The sequence below is a fragment of the Enhydra lutris genome, unplaced genomic scaffold, assembly GCF_002288905.1.
Source record: "Enhydra lutris kenyoni isolate GAN:26980312 unplaced genomic scaffold, ASM228890v2 scaffoldscaffold3, whole genome shotgun sequence".
Lineage (NCBI taxonomy): Eukaryota > Metazoa > Chordata > Mammalia > Carnivora > Mustelidae > Enhydra > Enhydra lutris.
The window spans coordinates 71,683,510-71,708,132 of NW_019154087.1; the positions used below are offsets into that span (position 1 = coordinate 71,683,510).

The following is a 24,623-nucleotide window of genomic DNA, read 5'->3' on the forward strand; positions in this document are numbered from 1 at the left end:
GAAGTTACCATAGCAAAATGAGATGCGTGCATGGAACACCTTTTGGCTTTTCCACTTGGCTTCTTAGAATCCTGGGAACCATTCCTTTCTCACCAGCAACTACTCCTGTCCAGCCCTTCCCCATTCCCTTAGAGGGCTTGTTACAAGTAAGACATTCTCACTGTAGGAATTTTGAAAAACAGAAGAAAGCAACATCCGTAAACCCACCTCCCAGGGAGGGACCACTGTTAGCATCTTGTGTTTTATTTGAAGCTTTTTTTTTAAAACGTGTGTTTTCAGTCGGAAAATCCAGACTGATGCACTTCTAACAAAACGTGGGCTGAATGAGACAGACGTTGGGGGCTTTCAACTTTTGGTCAGATTTCCGCAGAGTCCTTCCTTTTGCTTTCTTGATTTGTTTCAGGGAGTGGCTGAGGCTGAACTGGAACAGAACCTGAGTCGGACTTTCAAAAGCTTCTTCAGAGCAAGTGATGACATGGTGAGTGTTGCAGAGGGCAGGGTGGTGGGGGGCACAGGAGGGAAGGAATGGGGAGCTGCGGAGGCTGGAAGTGTCTCTGGAAGGTTTCCCTGGGAGGGGAGGCTTCTGGGGTGTGGCCAGGTCTGGAAATGAGCACGGGGCCTTCTTTTCTTTGACTTCTGTAGTCCGGGTGCTTGCTGGAGGTCCTCACTCGGCCGATCCCCTGGTCGTGGGGAAAGCTTACATCCTCCCTGACCCACACCAGTAAGGCTTTGAGATGAAGATCAAAGAAGGATTATAAAGGATTTTAATAGCAACAGTTGAGAAGTTGTGCTGTGACTGCTGCTACCATTGTCATACGCAGAGTTGTCCAAGGCTCAAACCAATTGAGATCACTAACACTGGTGTTGGAAAGGAGCCTAGAACGCTTTAACTCCGTAATCGCAGCCTGCTGTCTTTTTTTTTTTTTTTTTTAAGATTGTATTTATTTATTTGAGAGGGAGAGGGAGAAGCAGACTCCCTGCTGAGCAGGGAGCCCTATTCGAGACTCGCTCCCAGGATCCCAGGATCATGACTAGCTAAAGCAGATGCTTAACCAACTGAGTGACCCAGGTGCCCCGCCCCACCCCAGCCCGCTGCCTTATGTGTGGGTCATCCTGTCACTGCCGTTGTTCATACAGTCGGTGCTGTTGAGAGGTCCCCGTGTTTGCTAGCACCCTTGCTGGTCACACCTGGCTTCTTGCTTCTTTCTGTTTCGTGCCATTTTTTCCTTCCTGAAGTACCTTCTTTGGTAGTTCTCTCCATAAGAGTCTATTAATAATAACAGTTTTTTGGCCTGAGAATATTTTCATTTTGATCTTCAGTCCTGTAGACTAGTTTATCCAAGTATGGAATTCTAGGTAGAAGTTTCCGTCTTTGCTTATGAAAAACCAGCCCAAGATCTGCCCTCCTCCTTGTATATAGTGGTGTCTGGTCTGCAATTCTATACATCTTCGACATTTTCTTTTTTAATTTCCATGAATAAGGTTTTTGTTTATGTATGGACGTTGTAGTTGGTTCTTTTCCAAACTATTCTAATCTTTTGTATTCTTGTGTTCTAGTTCCATCTTTTATGTCTTTAATCGTGTTAAGCATACTTATTTTTTTCATTCTTTCTCTCTCACTCTGAAAGTCTTACTATTTGATATTCTTGGGAGACTGGGCTTTTACTGTTTGCTGTGTTTGCTGTCTCACAGTGGGGCCTGTGTGTGTGCGTGAAGGGGGTGGAGGTGTGGGGGAGTGTTCTGTAGTTGAGAAAAGACCCTCCTGTGCTTTAGCATTTGCTGCTTCCGCCTGGCGTCCGTGGGCGTGACCAGCCCAGGCCTGCTCTTCTTTTTGTTTACCTCACAGCTTGGGGGTTTCCGGACCCCGCAGATAGAGTAGGCTTAAACCCGAGCGCCTGTGAAGGCAGGCTTATGGCTGTGAATTCCTAGGGGAGTTTTCTGTGGTTTCCTCTTTGTACCAAACTGAAATGAAACAACTCCTTTGACATTGCTCTGCCATGACATCATCCACCATGATAGGTGGATTTTTTTCTAATCCACCCTTCCACTGAGGACTGCAGATTTTCTGGGTTTCTGGTAGAGGCGCAGGGAGTATCTCCTGTTTAACTGCCCCCTCCACCCCCGCCATAGGTCTAAGGTCTCATCTGTTCCCCATGGGTTGTATCCACCCAAGTTCTTATGTGACTAAGGCCTGCAAGCACCCAGGAGCAGCCTTGGTGCTGAGCTTTAGTTCTTAACTGCCTTCTGCTTTGACGCCCCCACAGACGTCTCTAGCTCCCTTGGGAGTTGTGCATGTTTGTGTAACCTGATGGCACTCGTAGGCCTTTGGTTATGACAGGGTTTGCACCTGACCTGTTTCAACATTTTTCCTTTACTTCACCCAAGACAACATTTCTAACCTTCCTTTTCCCCACAGGCTTTTCTCAGCGTGAGCAAAGTCCGTGAAATGGGTAAGAGAGGTTCTTAGGAGGGAAGGGGGATGGGAGGGTCATGGCAGAAATCAGCTAAGGGTTAAACGAGTCACCATCCGACTGCTCTGAGCAGAAGCAGCACGCCCCCACAACCACTAGCTCTGAACTGGGATTTAACAAAACACCCCCCACCCCTGCCCCCGCTGGTGAATAACCAGCCCTCACCCTAGCCCTGGGATAACCTGACGACCTTGGTTCCTGCCCCTACCCCCAGGGAACTCTGGGTCCAAGATCTTAAGCCGTAAGAGCTTAGAGGATCTTAGAGCTTGTCAGGGCAATCCCACCCTCTGCTAATAAGGCCCAAGGCCCAAGATATGGACTGACCTTTGCAGTGTCACCTGGTATTCGCAGAGCCCAAGTCAGCTAGACCTCGAGCGAGAACTCCTCTGTCATAATCCACTGGCCTTTCCTCCCTGCAAACACTGCGTTCCCGTTTTTTCCAGTTCCCCCTCATGAAGACCATCCTTGTTCTCCCTCCTGGGTTGGTTATAAGTGCAGAGTCGAAGCCCTGCACATCCCCATGGCGCACAGATCCAGCACAGCTCCCACAGAACCTTCCTTTTGCCCCTGCTCACCCCCCCCCCCCCCCCGCCCACGGAGGCCCTGCCAGTATGCGGAGGCCCTGCCAGTATGCACGTGTATTGATAACGATTGCTGCCTCTCCTTTGAGCACCTGCTCTGTGCATCAGACACGGGCCTCACCCTCTTGAGATCTACTGTTTATCATCCTCCTGACATCCTTTAAAAATCCCATTGTTACCACTCATCTATGGAGGAAGAAAATGGATCTCAGAAGAGTTAAGGAGCTCGTTCAGTGGGACAAGGCTGGACTTAAACTCCTCCTACCCTAAAGGCCATACTCCTCTCTCTGGTCAAGAAAGCCTCTTCCCTCCCTCTTTCCCTTCCTCCTTCCTTCTCTCCCTCCCTTCCTGTCTTTCCTCTTCCATGCAGTCACTTGTTTGTTCCTTCATTCCCGGAGCACGTGGAGCTCACACTTGATGTGATGCAGGGACAGCCAGCCAGATACATGAAGCATGCCACTGCCCTCGAGGAGCCTACAGTCTTTTAGGGTGGCGTATCGCAGTAGTCACAGGAGGAAAGCAGGTGGGGACTCTTACAGAGAAAGCCAGGAGCCCCAGGTCAAGGGGTCGTGGGGAGGCACCCTGATCACATACCCCTTTGATAACATCTCACAAAAGTCAGCCTCACCCAGTTACTGTGCCTCTGAGGCTTCAGGAGCCTGAAAATGGTGAGTCAGCCCTGTTCAGGCACTGGTGTTACTAGCCCTTCTGGCTGTCCCCTGTGAAATAGCAGCGGTCCGCAGGCTGCCGATTGTCATCGCAAGGTGGCTGCCAAGGGGACTGGGGACTGCCAGGACACAAGGTACACCTCTGAGGACAAGCTAGGATTCCACACTGTGCAGAGGATCATGAGATCATGTTGTAGAAGGCAACAGAACACGTGCTCCCTGTCCTGGATTTTCCTCCAGCTAAGAGAAAAATCAGAGCACACTCTTATGAAAATTATGAGGCTCAGAGGAGGTATCTAAAGAGGGATGTTATTAGTTAAGCTAATGGGAGTGGGGAGGTGAGGGGGTACCCGGAGGGCTGATGGGGCCTGGTAAACAGTGTCCTGGAATTAAGTAGTGAGGTTTTGAGGAAAGGGATATTTTTTGTCCCCAAGTTTGTCCTGGAAGGGGAGGTCCATGTGCGTGATATCACTGGGTTCCAGAATGACAGCAAGGGCACAGATTCGCAGCTTGAGAGGAGATGAGCTCATTGTGCAGAGAGAGAGAATGAAGGAGCACGAGACCTTTTCCTGAGAGTTCAGATGGGACGGGAGAGGCAGTTTGGTGCCCAGCCTCAGCTGGGAACATCCCAGAGTCAGAACTCGGGCGCCTGGCCCTGGGCTAGACGCGAACAGGTGGCTGTTTGCAGGAGGACTGTTGGTGAGGGCCCCGGAAGAGCCCAGCCCCAGCAGCATCGTCACCGAGGAGGACGTCGGGGTCTATGTGCAGCAGTTCCAGAAGTCTGGTTTCAGGTAAAGACGAAGGTGCCCCAAACACAAAAGAGAGACGATTGGCCAAGAGGGGCTCTTCTGCTGTGAGGGTATGGGGTGAGGCCTGCTGTGCCTCCTGGGAACACATAACCAACTTCTGCTTGAACTCCTCTGCTGTCAGGAGGCTCACTCCTGAAGATTCTTGGCCTGCTCTAGTGTGGGATAACCCAGCTTGCTTCCCCCTTGTGCTGATGGGCCCCCTCAGAACAGAGGATTAAAAACATTCTTTAAGTCATAACCCCTGAGAGGATCAGAGGGCAGCTCTGGGTTCTTTCTCAGAAAAATACAAAAGCCTAGAGACACTCAGAAGTTGCATATGTCTTCCGGGGAGGGTATCAGTGTCTCCCGTTCTTGGTGTTTGTTGGTTGGTGGGTTTGTACTGAGGACTGGGAGAGTGTTCAGGTCCAGCCCCTGGCCATCCTTACCTGTTCTGAGAGGCCTCTTTGAGCCACCCGCCTATGTCCCACTGGAAGGAGGTCACCTCCGTACCACAGCCACTCCCGGAGTCCCTTTCCAAGAGGTCCCGGGCAGAGGAGTGTCTTCTGGCTGGTGAGGGAAGGAAACAAAACTCCCCACCCTCCAAGAACACAGAGTTCTGTAGGGCCAGCATCTGTGTGTTTCGGGAAGCCCCCTTCAGTGGCTCTCTCGGCCAAGCCCTGAATGCCCGTACTAGGCCTCGCTCGTTAACACATGGCCGGTGTGTCAGGCAGCCAGCTGGGACCCCTGGGCTCTGTTCTGCTCCTCCCTGCAGACACCTTTGCTGCCACTGGGAAGAGCGGCTCTGAGCAGAGCTGGCTCCTTGTGAGGTCTGCCGCACGGTCCTCTCTTGATAGCTTTCCTGTTCTTACTCCCTGATCTCCCCTGCCCCCAGAGGTCCCCTGAACTGGTATCGAAACATGGAGGTGAACTGGCAGTGGGGCTGCAAAGCTGTGGGATGGAAGGTGAGTGCTGGTTCAGTGTGGTTGCCCTCCCCGTGAACCCCTCTGGGGGCTCCTCATTGGTCCAGTGAGTCTGGCCTGGGGTCAGAGCTGGGGTGAGGGGGATGGGCAGGCCAGTCTGACTTGCCCTCTTTTTCCTTTCTGTCCTTTCCCTCCACTCAAGGGGGTCCTTGGAGGACTTTTCCTGATGCTTTCCTTAGAACGGTCGAGGGCGGCTTTGGGGCAGGGCAGCGGTCTGGCAAGGTGACCCAGTGCTACCGGGGAAGGCCCCAGGTCTCCTGACTGTGCCCCAGGTCAGGGCAGCAGAAAGTCCCAGAAGACTCCCAAAAGGGAGAAGGATCATGGAGCCCCCATGTCACAGAGGAGCATGAGGTCCTCTCAGACAGGCTTTAGCCGCTGGTTGTGTCACATCACCCTAGTCCGTTTGAGCCTCCATGTCCTCGTTTGCCAAGCAGAAGATGCATTTCCAATCTCTGGGTCTGCAAAGTGAGTAGAGATCCCACTTTTTTGAAAGTTCGCTTTTACAAAAGACCTACATTACTAACAGGTTTTTGGTAACTGAAAGAAATTGAAAGAGGATTTTCGCTTTTAGGGGAAAAAAAGACAAAAAGGCAGAAAGAGCATTCAGCATTTCTTCCGCAGTGAATCATTAGAGAGGTGGTTCACAAGCCAGAGGGCCCTGCCGCACCCCTTCCCCAGGAGCTCCCCTCCGTGTCTCGGCGGCAAGCCGCCGTAGCTTTGAACCCCGTCTCTGAGCACTTGGGCTTGATGTTGCTCTCTTCTGTGCATCCATTAGCAAGATGTTTCCTAAGGTACAGAGAAGCCGAAAAGAGGTTATTTTGGGAGTCTGGGAAAGTTCAAAAATGTTTTCATATAAATTAGTGGTGATTGCTTCTTCACCTTTCACCGTTTTGGCTTACAGCAGTTTTCACAGGAATGCTGTACTTTTGGGTAGCGGGGGAAACCTGTGACAGGTCCCCAGGGTGCATTCAGAATGTGAAGAAAACCTACGGGAAATTTCATTTTCACATCCTCAGCTCCGTCGGTCGCCGTGGTTATCTTGTTGATTCACTAAAGCGTGAATGCCCTCTGTGTGCCAAGCACTATTGTAGACCTCGGGCATCCCGTGGCGGTTATAACAGATGAGGTCCTGACCTTGTGGGGTCAGGCAATAGAACATGGAGTGCGTAGTTAAGAGCAGGCTGGGCAGCAGCTCGACCTGGGATCTAATCCCTGTGTGACCTTGGGTCAGGCACCTGGCCACTCTGTTCTCTGTTGCTGCTTCTGTAATATGGGAATGACAAGAACAGCGCTTACCTCATAGGTGTGTATAAGGATAAAATGGATTGATGCCCGCCAAATGCTTAAACCAGTGCCTGGCACATACTGGTAGTTCCATTAAGGCTCATTATCTTTGTCTCTCTCATCTGTGATTGACTGAAATGATAAAACCATGGTTTGATGGGCAGACATCTCTCCCAGCATGGAGGGGCATGATGACAGTCTTTGGGAAGGTGATGCCAGGGGTGCTAACGTTGGAAACCCCGTTCTTCTACAGCTGCCTCTCAGATCTCCCTCCTCCACCACCTTCTCTTGTTTCCCCATAACCCGTTTACATTGTGACTTGGAATAGTCTAGAGTGTACAGCAGCCCCACGACGGTTTCCCACAACAAAATCACATCCGAGCACCCCCTGGTTCTTCATCGTTTGGTGACAGGGCTGCAGTGAGAAGCCCCTGGTTCTGCACATAGGGGAGGAACAGGGCAAGTCCCTTAAGTGGGGACAGACGGAAGCTCTTTGAAAATTATAATGGCGGAGGAAGAACGAGATGCTAGAGGAGGCTTTCTCCAGCCCGCGGTAGCATCCACCAGCAGGTGAGAGCAGAGCTGGTGGCAGTTGTGGCTGATCCGTTTGCTCTGGAGTCCTGGCTGACCTTTTTAGGCATTCATTGAATTCAAAGAAAAGGAATATTGATCTCCACTCAAGGGCATCTTTCCCGCTTCCTGGTGTCATCTCTTCCGTTCTGTTAAAACCCAAAATTCAGCTGAGTAAATTTGAAGACCTAATTGGCTTTATTCAGTGATTCCTGAATCCGGCAGCATCCTGTCTCGCATGGAAAGGGGTGCTCTGAGGAGCTGTACCAAGGGGAAGGTTTTAATAGGAAGGAGGGGGTGGCTAGAAAGTTCTAAGTGAAAGAAAAGGGAGGATTGTTTCTGGCAAGGTCACCTTCCCTTAGGGGGAGGGTCAGGGGTCTTAAGCACATTACCTCACCTTCCTGTGGGGGGACAGAAAGGGCCCTTGCGACAGATGACCTCATCAGTGCCAATCAAAAAAATTCCTGCCTGCTGAATGAGGTATTTCTGGGAGAGGTCGGGATGCAGTTAGGTTAGATATTAAGCTCCGGTTTAGTGACTTGACCTGGCCCAAGTGACACCATTTGGGACCTACGGTTTTCTTTTCACTGTTCCGTGAAATATCAGTCACGTAAAGTGGGTCAGCATGCATGTTCTTACGTATACACACACACACAACACCACCCCTCTGACACTTCTGGTCATCAGATATCTGGGGGTTCCCCTCCCCCCCACCAAACAATTCAAATCCATTTTGACACCGTCTCCCCAGAGATGGCATTGGGTCCCACAGGCAAGGGTCCCCCCAAGACTTTCCCCACCTCAGATGCCGATCACCAGTGCAGCTTGTCACTTGTGCTTCTGGTGGACCAGTGGTCCTTCGGAGGTTCCCGCAACTCCCTGCTCAGGTTTGATTAACTTGCTGGGGTGGCTCACAGAGCTCAGGAAGGCGCATTTGCCAGCTTATCAAAGGAGAGGGCAGAGGGCTTCACTGCCTGCAGAGTTGGAGGGTATTGCCCACCCAGGGTAGATTGTGTTCACCAATGTGGACACCCCCCATACTCCAACCTGTAGGGATTTGGGGGGTTTTATGAGGGCTTACTCATGTAGCCACAATCAATTATTAACTCCATTTCCAGCCCCTCTGCCCTCTCTAGAGAATGGGGGGTGGGGCTGGAAATTCCAAGCTTCTCATCATGGCTTGGTCCTTCTGGTGACCAGCCCCCATCCAGGAGCCCACCCAGAGATGCCTCAACAGAAAAAAGATGGCCCCAGTGCTCTATCCCTTCGGAATTTACAAGGGTTTTAGGAGCCCCGTGTCAGGCAGGGATGGGGTTCAAAGACCAAATGTTAGAACAAGATGGCTCACGATGTTCTTATCACTTAGGAAATTACAAAAGAGTTTTAGGAGCTCTGTGCCAGGAATCAGTGCCAACACAAATACACATATTTTCTACCCTCTCACACCACCATTTTAGATCTGCAGTAATAGCGATGCCTTCTTCCTTCAAAGCCTGAGGAAACAAAGCCAGGACCAACAACAGTACCACAGTGGGTCCTTGTGGTGGTGAGGGGGGCAGTGTTAATAGTGGAGGAAGGCACAAAGCATGAACATGAAGGTACTGTGTCCTTGCCCTGGGAGAGGGGACCCTGAGTGGTGGAGGGGCACAAGTAGGGTCCATTTCCTTCCTCCTGTGGTTGCTCCCACTTCCTGTGACCCTTCCGCAGATCCAGATTCCGGCCCTGATGGTAACCGCGGAGAAGGACCCCGTGCTCGTTCCTGAGATGTCCAAGCATATGGAAGACTGGGTAAGGGATCGGTCCTGCTCTGGGGTCATTGGTGTTTCCCAGCAGAGGGCACAGGCATCATGGAGAAAAGATGGCAGCTGAGGACACAGCAGGAGATCTCTTTGAATCAGGGGCTTGACCAGGTTCTCGGTCAGCATCACTATCACCTCTGGGGGGCAGCAGTCATGACTGGTGCTTCCTTTCTCCTGCACCAATGTAGCCTGTCACTCACTCATGCATGCATGCATTTAATCATTCATTCATTCATTTCATGGGCTTTTACCGTGCACGTGAGTATGTTGGCACAGTGCCAGATTCTGGGACGGGAAGGATGGGTAAGATACAGAGCCCATCCTTGGGGAGCTCACTGTCAGCAGTTCATCCTGAACCCAGGAGAGAATGAAGAAGAGCGCACGGTTAGGAATGAGGTCTTTGCTGACCTTGGTGAACAGTAAGGCTTGCCTGGCAGAGAGAACAGGAGACAGGGTGAGAGGCAGGGAACATGCAAGGCATGCTGGGAGAATGGCAGGAATTCTGTAAGCCTGGAAGAGTCTATGGAGCCCACTGGGCCAGGCTGAGCTTCGTATGTCCATGGGCATACACCACTGAAGGGAATTGACAGGTGACAACCTTGTGGATTGGAAGCTCATTCTGCTACAAACGTGGAGGCTGGTAGGAGCTGGGGAGGCTTCCAGGTGGGGTGACTGTGGGCTGGCTCATTTATCCTGCCTAACTGCTGGGAGCAGTCCGTCCACATTTGGCCTGTGGCTTTGTGATCGTCAACAGACACAGCAGACAGTGTGTTAAGTGGGATCCTGCCAAGGCTGTCGGCCCTAGAGCCAGCTGACCGAGAGCTGCAGAAAGCCGTGAGCCCGTCGGGAGGCGGGAGGAGGGATTCATTCTCTCTGTCCCTACCCTTTGGAGGTTTCTATAGAATTTCCAGTTCTTCGGCCGGCCCTTTCCAGCCCTGGCAACTGACTGCTAGCCTCATTGAGGTTTATGCTTGGAAGGGGTTGTGCTTGGCCCTGGGAGGAAAACCACATTCCCCCCCAGCATTTTCTGCATTGTGTTGCACAGTTCAAGACTTGTGTCAGGAGGGAGCGGAGGACAAAGCTGCCACTTCCTCTCTGTCCCTGGGGCTTGTTGCTGTGACCCACTGTGGGGGTTCAGAGTCCAAAAAGGGAGGCTGAATAGCCCTGCATGCAGACCACTGGGGAGAAGGGAGGCAGCCTCAAGGGTGGGCGGTGGCAGGGGCGGGACTCAGTCACGTCTGTGTGGCATTTTCCAGACTGTGAACAAGCTGCTTCCTAATAATTCTGAAGAGAAGCAATTTGTGGTATCAGTGCAAGTCAGCCCTGAATTAGAATCTTAGCTCCACCACTGTCTGTGTGACCTTGGGCAGGTTACCTAACTTGGCCTGTGCCTTCATAGTACCCCACAGGACTACAGTCAAAGTTAGAGAAAGCAGTGCACGAAGACTACCTGGCACATACGAGGAGATCCATAAAAGCCCATTCCTTTCCTAAACGATGCATGGTCTTCAGGGGGGTGGTCTTTGGGAAGCACTAACCAAAGACCAGACCCATTTGCATTCTACCATTGACTTCTGGGTGGGGTTTTCTTGCAGATCCCCAACCTGAAAAGGGGACACATTAAGGAGTGTGGACACTGGACACAGATGGAGAAGTAAGGAGATGTTGGGAGGGTGACCCCTGGGTGGAGGAGATCAGGACTTCCTGTTCACCTCCATTAGTAAGGCCTTTCCCGGCTTGGCTGTCCCCTTCTTCACCTCTGCTTTTATGTAAGCGGAGTAGGTCCGGACAGGTGTGACTTGTCCTTTCTTCCCTTTCCAGGCCCACCGAGTTGAATCAGATCCTCACTGAGTGGCTGGAGACTGATGCCAGGGACCCACCAGTGGTCTCGAAGCTTTAGGCTGTGGCTCATGCCGGCCCCCAGCAGGTCTTCAGGCCCTTCTTCTGTTGGGCGCTGCCCTTGGAACCCAGGCAAGGCCTTGCCCAGAGCTCTTACAACCAGCAGCATCGTCCCAAAGGGCTTTACTCCAGAGTGGTTTTCTTTAAGTGAAGGGAGTCAAATCTCACATAACTACAGATACAGGAAAAGTCCCATATGATTCATTCTCTAGGTATAAAGGTGTTACTTTATCTCTGAGAGTGGTTTGTGTTCTCTAGGGGATAGCATAAGACAGCCGGGGGCTGATTTCTCTTTGACTAACCCAGTTCGCAGTTTGGCAGCAAAATCAGTTAATTTTGAGGCACATCTGCTGACGTTGGAGCTCGTTGGTTTAATAAAGGTACAGCCACAGTGGTGCTTGTGTCTGTGTTCTGGGAGGAAGGCAGGGTCAAGGGCTGTCGCCTTTGAATGCATGTGTTTCCCTCTGCTCTTCAGTCTCCAAGGCACAGCGTGATCTGGACCAGCACTGTCCAGTGAAACTTTCCGTCCTGTGCTATCCAATGGAGAAGCCAGCAGCCCCGTGGAACCGCACGCCCTTTCTCCCTGCCGCCCCAGAACCCTATGCCCACATACACGCATATGCCCTGAGCACCCGAATGGGGAAAATGGGCATGAGGATGTGAATTTCTCATTTAATTTTAATTTATATGAATCTGAATTGTCCTGTGTGGCAGTAGCTGCCAGGGCAGACCAGGGCAGACTCAGGACAGACCCAGACCTGCCCTCTAGCCATACCTTCCCCAGCCATGTCCAGAAGCCACGTCTCTCCCTGGATTGGTCTCCCCTGGGTGTGGCCCCCCCCCCCCCCCCCGCCACCACCGGGCTTCAAGCCCTCATCGTCTTCTGCCCAGAGCCTCGAAGCACTTGGGTGGGAAATGTCAAGCCTCGCTGTTCAGAGGAATCCATCTAGCCACAAATGGTAGAATATTTTCTTAGCGGCTGTAGAAGTGTCTCCTTAGTATTGGCTACCACACTCAGTTAACTGTCTGCCCCTCGAGACAGGAGGGCCCGTGAGATTGGCAGCTGCCTATCTAGGTGATTCATCCTGGATCCTAACTCAGAAGATCCTGCTATTTTGTAGAGGCTCATTAGATGTTTGCTGAATATATCAGAGATGGAAGCATGGATGCATGGATTCATGGGTTCATTTCAGATTCTTGATTTGGATGTCTTACCGCGTGAGGCACATGGCCAATTGCATGACTGTGTCCATCATACCAAGCCTTGATGGAACAAGACTCTTGGGGCGCCTGGCTGGCTCCGTCGGTAGATCCTGCGACTCTTGATCTCAGGGTTGTGAGTTCAAGCCCCACATTGGGCATGGAGCCTACCTAAAAATAAAAGTGTTTAAAAAAAAAAAAAGACTCTTACTGAGACTCCTGGCTTATCTGTTATTAGAACTAAATTAAGAAGGAGAAGACCTGGGGCGCCTGGGTGGCTCAGTGGGTTAAGCCTCTGCCTTCAGCTCAGGTCATGATCTCAGGGTCCTGGGATCGAGCCCTGCATCGGGCTCTCTGCTGAGTGGGGAGTCTGCTTCCTCCTCTCTCTCTCTCTGCCTACTTGTGATCTCCCCGCCTCTCTATCTCTGTCAAATAAATAAAACCTTAAAAAAAAAAGAAGACCTCCAGAAGTTAGTTCTCTACGAATCTTAGCATTAACTGGATAAATTGCGAAAGTACATCAGTGGGTTTCTGCTGCACAGAATAGAAGTGCAATCATCTTTGAAAAACACAGCTAAAGTATTTACAGTTAATTATAGATGCTTATAATTTTAGTATGTATGAGTGGAATCACTTCATCAGTTTACCTCAATACATTTTATCATCTTTGTACAAGGGTTCTGAGGCTGGTACCTACTTGCAAAAGAATATCAATGATGTCTGTACTCCTGTAAGAGCTCTTTTTTTCACTGTGGCAAAATATACCTAACATGAAATTTACCGTTTTAACTGTTTCAAGTGTCCAAGTTCAGTGCACAAAGTACACTCGCTTTGTTGTGCGACCATCACACCATTTGCCTCCAGAACGTTTTCATCGTCCCGGACATAGACCATACGCATTGAACACTAACTCCACGTTCTCTCTCTCCCTAACCCACGGCAACCCCCGTGCTACTTTCAGTCTCTATGAATTTGACTATTCTAGCTAATTCACATAAGTGGAATCATACGGTATTTGTCTTTTTTGTGAATGGCATATTTCACTTAGTATAAGATCCTCAAGGCTCATTTATGTTGTAGCCTATGTTAGATATTCCTTTTGAAGGCTGAATAATATTCCATTGTCTGGCCAGGCTACGTTTTGTTTATCCATTCATCTGTTGGTTGACACTTGAGTGGCTCCTACATTTTGGCTTTTATGAATAAGGCTGCTATGAACATGGTGTACACATACCTCTTTGAATCCCTGCTTTCAATTCTTCTGAGTTACATACCCAGCGGTAGAATTGCTGGATCATAGGGTAATTCTATGTTTGATTTTTTGAGAACCTACCATACTGTTTTTCCAGAGTGGCTGCACCTGCACCATTTTTTGTTCCCATCAGCGATGCAAAGAGTTTCATTTTCTTTACATCATCACCAGCACTTGTCATTTTCTGAGTTTTTGATCATAGCCCTCTTCATGGTGAAGCGGTGTCTCACTGTAGTTTTGATTTGCGTTTCCCTCATACTTAGTGATGTTGAGCATCTTTTTCTGTGCTTGTTGGCCAGTTGTATGTCTCCTTTGGAGAAATGTCTAGTCAAGTCCTTTGCCCATTTTAATTCATGTCTGTTTTCATGTTGAGTTGTAAGAGTTCTTTATATATTGTGAATATTAATCCCTTATAAGATAATAACAATTTACAAATATTTTCTCCCATTCCATGTGCCGCAAACCCACTTTTAATCAATTAAAAAACAACTCCCACATCTAAAAGGTCTTGGTTAAGACCTAACTTGTGTTTCTTATGCACTTACTGTTTTCCACGTTTGTGCCAAACCCCTCAGAATGGGACGAGATGTATCAGCATTGGAGAGTAGGTGTGACATCTTGGCTTATGTCAGAATTTCAAAGACAGAAACAATTCTTGTTTTATGCAACTCAGAGTAAGAAAATTCCAGAGAAAGCCCCCCAAGCAGTAGTCTTTTTTGCCCTTTGAATAAATTGAGGAAGATGGATTATTTGGTCTTCCTCTCCATTAATTTTCCTGGATTCGGGTGGAAAAAGGACTCAGAAGCCAGGAACATTTTAGACCATGCCATCCCTCTTTGTCTTATGTATTGAGTGAACTTTATGCCCCACATCACATTTTAAAGAGAATGAGTAGTACAAGGAAGTAATATCTGCAGGTCAGAAATCATTAAACACGCTTCCAAATGTTCACTATTTGAGAGAAGTGGTCAGTTACCATGTACCAATTGTGTATTAAGGAAATCATTCTGATTGATGAACAAGTATGAGGGGAGAAAAGGTCAAAAAACAAGCTTCGGTGACCATTGAAACAGTCACATTAATTTCCCTTGCCAACCAATGTTTGAAAAAATTAAGACTCAGCGATTATTGAACTAGCTGAGCCCCTCAGGCAAGAGGAAATAAGCAATAAACCATCACCCTCAACCACAGATTGGTGGCAATGCAGATTGAATTAATTGATACACACACTGTTTTTGCTGATTTTTATATTCCATTCCTATGCCATTTTATGTTTCTCAGTAAAGGCAATTTATAAGATTGATGTGACTGGCTTGTGGAGTGGGGAGAAAAGCCTTCCCTCCAAGGGCAGTTAGCAAGAGATGAAGAAAGAAAACTGTGCATGACCCCAGGCTCTGGAAAATCTCAGCGGGGGGTGGGGGGGGAGGGAGCCCCTCCGGCAGTTCGAGGCACACTCCAGGCCCATCCTGCACTCCATAGCACCTGGGTTCCAGAATGTCTCAGAGCAGAATGCACTCACCAAAAGGAGAAAGCATGAGTCTGACTGGGATTGAATGGGGGCATTTGTGGTGGGAACAGGACACACTCAGCCTGAAGTTGTGGAGACACGGCTGAAGGGTGAGTGGGAAGCAAGTTAGTTATTTAGGGTGATACCTGGCTGACTCTCAGTGCTCCCTTTCTTCCCTGCCATGGGCCTCTCTGTCCCCCCAGGCTTGATACTCACCCCATCTGTGGGCCGAGGTTCTCAGGCCTCCTTCCAGGGCTTTGGGACAGTAGCCAAGCCAACCAGGAGCTTTCTCCACCCCTCACTGCCAAGGCCTCCAACCACGGTGCCCCTCACCAAGCCCTGACGCTCCCAGGCAGGCAGTCTGAGGTTCTGTGGGAAACCCTCCAGGCCCAAGTTTGCTTCTCTCAGACAATGGAGCCACAGCCGTGCAGGGTGCAGGCCCTACCTCTTCCCTCAGGAACCACCCAAGTGAACCAGGCTCACACGTGGGAGCCAGGAGCCCGGCCTTGCTCTTCTGTCTCGTGAAGACTGAGTGACTTCAGCAGCAGAGACTGATGCTCTCACAGTCCTGGAGGCCAGGAGTCTGCCATCGAGCAGTCGGCAGGTTTGGGGTCTCCTGGTGGGAATCCTGGTTTGGAAGATGCAGGTGTGACTCCAACACTCCCCCTCTCCAGGACTCTTCTCCAGCATCTTTGACCCCAGTTCCACTCCTTCAGCCCCACCTTTCCCCCTCTGCAACCCCAGAGCTGTTGCTCCGGCTTCCCTCTAGACCCCTTGGTTTGGAGATACCTGATCAGCCAAGACGCTCCGTGGCCAGACTGTTTGTTCATTGCACAAAATGTGCCTTGGGCACTGGATCTGTGCCAGACACCAGCTAAGGGTTGGCAAGAAGACAGTAGTGTCCCCGCCACCAACAAGCTCACCACTGGGGCAGGTACAAGAGCTTGTGGCCCTTAAGCTCCCGCGGCATCCTGATGCTCCTTATCCACCTGCTCTATCCTTTATATGAACCTAGAGAATTAGGCCAAAGTGCCACAACTTTCTTGAGGAAATCAAGATGCGCAGAGATGAACAGGCAAAGCGCGGATGAGGAACCCGGGTCTGTCTGCCCTAAAACCTGGGGAAGGGAAGGCCCCTGCTAGAAGACTCTGCCTGGGCTGAGCGGCTCTTGTCTCCCCTCCCCCAGCCTGTACTAAGCCACCAGCCTCCTGTCCAGTCGTCTCCCTATGGTGATGGGCCGCTTACTGTATTCATGCCCTAACCCTGACAAATGAGCTAAGTAACACAGACGCAGAGCCCATCCGTCCCAGGATGCCACATGGACCTTCCTCCAAGTACAGACCAAGGGAGGCCCTATTTAAGACCCCCACGGGCCCCCCACATCACAGCCTCCCCTGACCTATGGAATTAGGGACCCAGTTTTGAAGCAGCAGGGTCCTCTGGTTCCAGAATGCCTAGAGCTGAGTTCAGAGCTCAAGCAGCCTCCAGCGACAGAACAGCAGCCTCTCAACTCAGCTCTTTGCCTCCCCGGCTGGGAAGGGCCCCCCAGGCAGGGGGCAGGCCTGAGCTGCTGTTTGTCTGGGTGGAGCCTGTCGCAACACTGTTTACCCACCTTTGCCAGAGGTCCCGATCCCCTTGGTATGCAGTAGATACAGAGCCTACGGTGAGCACTGAGGTTGCTGGTGCTCTCTGCCCCAGACCCTCGCTCCACCTCGCCTCTGCACGCCGCTACTGGGCGCTCTGCCCCCTGAGGAAGCCTGAGGCCACTGACCCACTCCTGGAGCCATGGTATGGTCAGCCCAGCAGGGTGGCGCTCAGGCTGGGCCAGGGAACCAGGCAATGGGGGGACAAAATTAGATCACATCTGGGTCTGAGGGGAGGCCACAGAGACCCTCTTGAATTGGACTTGAGGCTCTAGGGGTGGCACTGGGGTGTTGGGGAAAGCGTGCGAGGGGAAGACCTGGATTGAACTCCGGTGTCTTCACTTGATTGCTGTGTGTGCTTGGGGAAGTTACTAAATGTCTCTGAACTTCATTTCGGCTCCTGAAAATGGGAGTACTGTTACCTATTTCATGCATTATTAGAAGGTCTAAGTAAGATACGATGTATAGAGGATCTCAATACAGTGCTGGATACACAGGCCGCGTGCAGCAAATGGGAGGCTTATCCTCAGCGCTCCCTGCTTATCCTCAGCGCTCCCTGCTTATCCTCAGCGCTCCCTGCTTTGGTGCAGACACCAGGAAGGCTGCTGTGGAGTCTCCCAGACTTGGCTCTTCCCGGCAGGAGAAGTCTGGTGGAAGAGGTGACCAGCAGCTCTGAGTCCTTCTCGGGCCACCAGGCGAGCTCGGGCTGCTCCTTCCCCAGTCTCCCTACTCAGCGGAGTCCACCTTCTGCTGGGTCCCTCTGAGAGGTGCCCCAGCCAGAGAGGGGACAGGAGAGCCAAAATCTGCTTTCCCTGGCTCCACCCCTGACCCCGTCACTTCCACTGAGAATGGACGTTTCCTGCATGATCTGCCCTGTGGCCACGAGGGGTCAAGGGAGATCACAGGGAGCCCCACGCGGAGCTGCTTGGGTTCAGAGCATCCCACGCGTGTGGCATCTTCCCAGCGGCCCTGAGGGGTGACCTGGGCAGAGGAGCCTGGCTTGGCACCCGGACCCCAGCCTCCCACGCTATGATGGCAGGAGCATGGTAGGGCTTCCGGGCAGCTTGCGGCCACGAGTCTGTGGCCACCCAGCTCTTTTCCTCTCACAGGTCCATGGGTACAAAGGAGTCAAGTTCCAGAACTGGGCTAGGACCTATGGCTGTTGCCCAGAGATGTACTATCAGCCCACGTCCGTGGAGGAGGTCAGAGAGGTAAGCGCACATTCAGGGCTGGAGACCAGGCCCAGCCCCGGAGAGGAGGCAGGGACTGGGGACCTGCCTGGCTAGGACCACCGCCCCACGCACCTCCCACCCAGAACCTCTGGCCAGGCAGTTCAGGCTCCCTGTTACAACTGACCGGGCCACCACTGGCTGCCAGCATTGCATGAACTTCCAGCTCAGACCTCTCCTCTGGGTGTTCTCCTTGTGTGTCTCAAGGTCATCCCAGACTTCCATGCCCCCAGACTACACTTCCAGTGTTGAGACTCCTTTGTTTTTGATTTCAACCTCTTTTATGCCTGTCTTTGCGTGAGGCACCTGCTTGCTCAAACTGGAAGCCGAGAAATGGGGCACTGTCTTTTCTTTCCCTTATCTGGCAACAGCAAGTCTTTCTCCAGAAGTTTCTGGAATCCATCCCCTTCTCTTCAGCACCACTGCCGCTCTCCATGCCCAGTCCACCCAGTCCCTTCCTCACCCACCATGACATGACCTGGGTGGCCTTGTTCCTGGTCTCCCTGCTTAGATTCTTTCTTCCTTGGAATGTAATTTCCACATCAGTAGATGCGTTTTTGTTTTTAATGTAAATTGATGCGGCTACTCCCCTGCTTAAAGCCCTTGAGAGGCTCCCTATTGTTTGTGGAGTAAAACTGTAACTTAACTCCCAAGGACATGTATCACCTGGCCTTGGTTCACCCTTTGTGCCTAAAACAAACCAAACCTTTTCCTACCTCAGGGCCATTGTATTTGCTGTTCCCACAGCCAGGAATGCTTGTCCCTTCACTCTTCACATGACCACTCCTTTTCATCCTTTAGGTCTCAGGGTAACCTTCAGCTCCTCAGTGGGTTCCCACACCATCTTATCTACAGCACTCCCCAGTGTTCTCTCTGCCCCTTGCTTGTTTCCTTCACAGCATATTTATAATTGCTTGCAATTATTCTGTTTCACAGATGGGTAAACTGAGGCTAATAGAGGCTTTGTTATTTTCCCATATTAATAAGTATCAGAGCCAGGGTTCACACAGGGATTGTCTGATTCAAAGCCTCTACTTTCTCCTGCAGGAAAAGCTACACACAGGAAAAGTGGTTGAGCTGGGCCCAGGAGAATGGATAAAAGCTCCACAGGGGGCTGGGGAAGGGCACTGTGAGCAAAGGAAAGTGAGGAGCATGGCCTGGGGAGGCACTGGACAGGTCAGGGGTGGGGACAGATGTGCCTGGAGGGGAGGAGTGGGCAGAGGGCAGAAGAGGAAGGCTGGGAAAGTGGGAGCAGAGGGCCTTGAATGCCGAGGCAACTGTCTTCCTTCTGAGCTGAGGGAAAAGCTGGACGTATGCTGAGATGGCCATACGCCAAGGCCTCCTTCAGCTGTACTAGCCTACACAATTGTGAATTCCTAGCAAGCTGAGGCCACTGTGGGCTGATGTCTCCCCGGAGGGCTAATAGGGTCCTAAAACTAGGTTGTATGGTCAGGAGGCTTACAGAACATGATGTTAAACAGATTTCTTTGTTGGAGAGCCTGTAGTCTTAAACGTGTCGCAAGCATCCTTGGTGGAGGAAGGAGCCAGTGAAGACAGAGCACTTCCCAGTCTCACTTGCTCACGGAACCCCTGTGGTACCCATTGTCAAACCAGTGTTCCATGGACCAGATGTGAGGGTTTTGAGCTGGGACCCAAGGGTGAAAGGGAATGCATTCATTTGAGCAATACCATGCATTGATATATTTATACATTCAGTGATCACCAGAGACTAGTGGGGCTGGATGTGGCACGGACACAGGCAGGTACCAAGTCAAATCAAGCCACTGTCCGCCCCAGGGGCCTTCATTCCAGCTCAGGAGGCTGCCGAACCCAAGTAGGCCAAGATGAGGAGCCTGTGGCATTCAGGTGCCCTTGAAAGGTTTTGTGCTGGGGAAGAATGCCATCAGGTGTACCCGGAAGAGCCCCCAGCCTTTGCGGGGAGAGCGCACGAGGACCCCAACCTAGGCTGAGTCCTAAGTTTTCCATCCAGCCTACTTCCTGGTCCTGCACTCTGGCTCCCTTTCCCTGAGAGGAGTGCACAGCGGCCTTCAGCCAGGCAGGGGCCTTGGAGGCCCGGGGGGTGAAAAGCCTGGGCGGCCCATCCCGCTGCGGCCCCGCCAGGTCTCAGCTGCCTGAGGGAGAAGGGCAGGAGCTGGGGCTGACTCGGGCATCCTCTTGCCAGGTGCTGGCCCTCGCCAGGCAGCAGAACAAGCGGGTGAAGGTGGTGGGTGGTGGCCACTCGCCGTCAGACATCGCCTGCACTGATGGCTTCATGATCCACATGGGCAAGATGAACCGGCTTCTCCAGGTACTCAGAGACCTCGGCTCCCCACCTCTGCTGGCCCGCAGCCTCAGTCTGCACCCCAGCCCCAGGAAACGCCTCAGCTTTTGCCATCAGGCCTGATCCCCTCCCTGCCCCGAATCCAAAGTGACACCCCACTTCCTAACTGCCCGTGATCACCCCTCCGCAGAGCCCTCCGTGGGCCGCCTCAGGCCTCTTGTCAGGTGTGCGCGCGCCTCCTTGTGGCCACAGGGAGGATGTTCACCCCGTTCCGCCAGGGCCTCCTCTCTGCTTTTCTGTAACAACAGCAAGTCAGACCCTACCGAGATGCACTCGAAGTGACAAATCCGGAAGGACTGATGCTTAACTCGTTTTACATATGGGGAAACAAGATCTGAGAGGGTGAGCGACTTGCCTAGGGTTGCACAGCCAATCACAGAGCTGGGTACAAACTCAGGAGTCGGACACCAGCACTGTGCTGAGATACCGTCTGTGCAGTTCAGCCAGCACTTGGGGAGCGCCCCACCCAGGCCTCCTGGACACCTGCCAGGGCGAAGAGGCCAGACAAGTGCCTGAGAATAGGAAAGCTCCTATTCTCCCCTGCCAGGGCCCGCTGCCCCGAGCTGTAGTTTTTGCCAAGTAACCTCCTCTCCACCCAGCCCTGCTAGCAGAGGTTCTGAATTCCTATTATTTCCTTTTTTGTTCAGGCTGACAGTCTCCACGCTGGTCAAGATGTCAGTCATGGCAGTGATTAACTCTGATTGCTAATTAGTGAGGACTGGGCTCCAACAATTGATTTTGCCCGGCTCTGTGCTCAGGGTCGGTGCAATGAGCTTGTGCTCTGGAGTCACACAGATGTGAATTCTCCCCTCAGTTCCACCGCACCCCCATGCTCGCGTGACCTTCAGGGAGTGACTTTAAGTCCCTGAACTTGGGGCTCCTCCCTGTGAAAGAAGAGACTCTGCTCTAACCTCCCAGCGTTGCCAGGAATCTTTTAGTGCCCTCCTCGCCCATGGCAGGAACCTCCCGCCCCCTGCCAGTTCCCAGTCTTTGCCTCAGACCTTCTGCAGGTGAGAGTAAGTGGAGAATTTGGACTCCATCTAGCAACTCAAGCCCCCTTCAGGGTTAGACCCTCCCTAGTAGGTGACTCTGCACGGCTCTATGGGAATCCCACCGTCCTGGTCTGGGGGGTGCGGTGAGATCAGGAGAAAGCACAGTGGCAATTAGGAGACCTGAACTCTAACCCAGTTCTGCCAGTGACCTTGAGCGAACCCCTTCTCTTCCTTGCTCATCAATTCCTTCCCCTGCAAGAAGAAGGGGTTCCACGGAATACAGCAGCCCCCGCTTACCTACAGTTTTGCTCTCTGTGGTTTCAGTAACACACTGTAAACTGCCATTGGAAAGCAGATGATTGGAAGGGCATAGAAGGACAGAAGGACATATCATCAGAAGGTCAACAGTAGCCTAATCCTATGTCAGAGTTCCTACATCCTTCACCGCACTTCTTCCCATCACATGGGCATTTTACCTTCTCACATCCTTACAGGACGAGAAAGGCTGCGCACAGTATGATAAGATACCTTAAGAGAGACTGCAGTCCCGTAACCTTCATTACAGTATATTGTTACAATTGTCCTATTTTATTTTTAGTTACGGTTGTTATTCTCTGACTGTGCATAATTTACAAATTAAACTTTATCATAAGTGTGTGTATGTAGGGAAAAACATGGTCTATGTAAAGGTCAGTGTTATCTGCATTTTTAGGCATCCACTGGGGGTCTTGGAAAGCATCCCCTGTAGATAAGGGGGATGACGGTATTCCCAGAACTCCAGCAAATCCAGAGCTCTGCCTATCCTCCCTTTGGTTGCCTGCAGCAAGTGGTGGCTCGAGCTGACCACAGGCTGGGACAGATACATTCTTATTCGTGGGGCAGTGGTTGCCGGGTGGGGGCTGGGTGAGAGCCTAGCTGACCCCAGCCCATGTTGGTCTCTTGCAGGTGGACACAGAGAAGAGGCAGGTGACTGTGGAGGCTGGCATCCTCCTGGCTGACCTGCACCCACAGCTGGGCAAGCATGGCCTGGCCTTGTCCAAGTAAGAGCCACTTCTCTCATTCCTGGTGGGCCAACGCTGCCCTCCACCCCTTGCCTGCGGTCTCGGCCGGACACTCAAGGATCTGGCAGGAGAGAGAGAAACACTTCCCAGGGCACACCCCCTTTCTCTGGACCCTGTTCTTTCCTTTGTGGGGTACCTGTCTCCCATCCCCCATGAGTTCAGGGACTGTCGTGTGAGAATACAAAGAAACAGGTCAGAGACGGGCTGAGCATTAAGGAAGAGTCTTGTAAAGGGGTTGGAAAACTATGGATTAAATTTTTCTTAAAACTTGCAATAGACAATTGTAGGGACCCAGACAGAAGGGTATGCCAAGTAAGTGCAGAGGAACTGAAGGACCTGCTGCCTGAGCCACAGGACTTTGGGGCATCCTTACCTATGGGTGTACTCACCTCCCTAGCCAAACGTGTCAGTCATCGCCTGGATTTAGTATCGGGGGATTTCCACTGAAACAGGTGTCAGATATAGCCAAAGGATTGAATGTCTAACTGTGGAATTTCAACCATTGGATAAAGATGACAGGTGTTTTGGATAGTGGGGTAGCAATCCCTTTGCAGCTGGAAACTGCACTCACGGAAGCCTGTTGTTTGTTTTTAAGCATGGGTGGTCCATTTGCCTGAGCTCTCTTACCACAGGCCTGGAGCACTGCTACATCTTTTTACTCTGGAAATCGTCTGTTCTGTTCCTGCTTCTCCAAACATCATGGCAACTCAAACATTTATGAGGTGTCTACTATGTGTAGGTCTTGTTCAGGCCCTTAAGAGGCAAAGATGAGTAACACCCAAGGAACTCCTGTCAAGGGACAGACCAACACCCAAAATGATAAGCATAATGCAAGACAGTGGGTTCAAGTCAGAGAAGTGTCTGGGGGCACTGTGGGGCTCTCAGCCTTGGCAGGCAGAGGAACATATGAGGGGATAGGAATCAGGGGGCCTGCAGAAGGGGCCCCTGGACTGAGTCCTAAAAGGTAACCAGGTATAAATCAGAAAAAAGAGGAAAGAGGGGATTTAGGCAGAGAAAACAGCACAAGCAAAAGTCCTGGATGGCGGCAGGGGGGGGTGGGGGGCACACAGGCGCCCTGAGCAGATAGTGGGACAGAATCTGTGACCAGTGATGACAGGAGGAGACATGTTCTAGTCATGATGGGCATTAGCTTCTGGACTCTGAGGCTTGTTCATGGTCTGTCTCTCTTCCCATCCGGGGACCCAATCTTCCTCAAGTGGATGCCTGCCTGGGGCCCTTCTGCCACTCAGAGAGAGTCAGGAGTCTTACCCTGTGTATCGCACAGGAGCCTGGGTAGACAGCTCTAAGGATGCTGTGGGGACTCCAGGAGTATCTGGCTGGGGGGCTGAAGAAAAGAACAGAGCTGAGTCAGACCCTACGCTGGGTGCTTGACAGGTGAGGAATAGAAGCCTAGTTCCAGAGGAAGAAACCAGGGTCTGAGGCTAAGTGGCTTACCGAAGTCACATATCTGGAAAATTCTGGAATATTCCCCCATGTGGTGGACTGGAGGAGGCATGACAGCAACTTGGTGTAGACCCCAGCTTCAGAAGCAGAGGGCCTGGGTACAATTGTTGCTGTTCCCTGTCTGTCAAGCTCCTTGACCCGTCTGGGCCTCAGGCATAGAAAATGGGTCTGAAAACAGAGCTCTCAGAGACCTGGATGAGTTAAAGATCGGCTCAGTAAAATCTGTGCTCACTGACCTGGCTCTGCCGGTGCCTCGCTCCGCAGGTTCTGAGATGATCTTTCCTCTGGCCGTGTGCTCTCCAGCCTCTCGGAGGCTAGTCTGACCCTTCCTTCCTTGACCCTTCTCCCTCAGGGCCTCACTGTAATCCAGTTTACTTCTTTGAACACAGTGGTCACAGGCCCATTTCTATATCGCTTTTTAGTCTGGTAGGCTACGTGGAGAAGAGGGGACACATTGAATTCCATGAACCACCCCTTTGTGGGCACTGAGGTCCTTCTCAGGTGGTCACGATTCTACATAAGGCTGCGATGAACGTCTTTGTGCTATGCCTTTCCTCACGTTGGAGGATTTCCTGAGAGCAGGATTCCATGATCCTCTTTCAACATTCTGGTATTTTCCGGATGCCTAGGTGGCTAAGTCTGTTAAGAGTCTACCTTTGGCTCAGGTCACAATCTCAGGGTCCTGGGATTTACTCCCGTATCAAGCTCTCAGCTCAGCGAGGAGTCTGCTTCTCTCTCGGCCTCTGACCCTCCCCCACTGCCCCCTATTCCTACTCTGTCTCTCTCTCTCAGATAAGTAAATAGAATCTTTATTTTAAAAAAAAAATCCATTTCTGGTATTTTCAGAAGTAAACCAACTCATGTGGACAGAGAGACAAGACTAGAACAAACGTG

General features: G+C 51.5%; 2 protein-coding genes across 5 annotated transcripts in view; both read left to right on the forward strand.

Annotated features, from left to right (window-relative positions):
• Positions 1-11,434, forward strand: part of LOC111152645 (epoxide hydrolase 2) — a 61,163-nt gene extending 49,729 nt beyond the window's left edge. The window contains exons 13-19 of one of the 4 annotated variants that reach the window (XM_022511198.1): positions 404-484; positions 2,417-2,450; positions 4,409-4,511; positions 5,401-5,470; positions 9,050-9,130; positions 10,737-10,795; positions 10,963-11,434. In XM_022511198.1, coding sequence (XP_022366906.1) covers positions 404-484; positions 2,417-2,450; positions 4,409-4,511; positions 5,401-5,470; positions 9,050-9,130; positions 10,737-10,795; positions 10,963-11,041 — 507 coding nt within the window. In that variant the 3' untranslated portion in view covers positions 11,042-11,434. Of the gene's footprint in view, positions 1-403; positions 485-2,416; positions 2,451-4,408; positions 4,512-5,400; positions 5,471-8,799; positions 9,131-10,736; positions 10,796-10,962 lie in introns of those variants that run through there. The other 3 variants (XM_022511190.1, XM_022511215.1, XM_022511206.1) reach the window with 3 other exon arrangements.
• Positions 11,435-16,631: 5,197 nt separating this feature from the next.
• LOC111155991 (L-gulonolactone oxidase) overlaps positions 16,632-24,623 on the forward strand; it is a 31,137-nt gene continuing 23,145 nt past the window's right edge. Inside the window, exons 1-4 of the mRNA XM_022516508.1 lie at positions 16,632-16,787; positions 17,752-17,853; positions 20,054-20,179; positions 22,150-22,244. Of these exons, the coding sequence (XP_022372216.1) occupies positions 16,785-16,787; positions 17,752-17,853; positions 20,054-20,179; positions 22,150-22,244 (326 nt within the window). The 5' untranslated portion in view covers positions 16,632-16,784. The remainder of the gene's footprint in view (positions 16,788-17,751; positions 17,854-20,053; positions 20,180-22,149; positions 22,245-24,623) is intronic.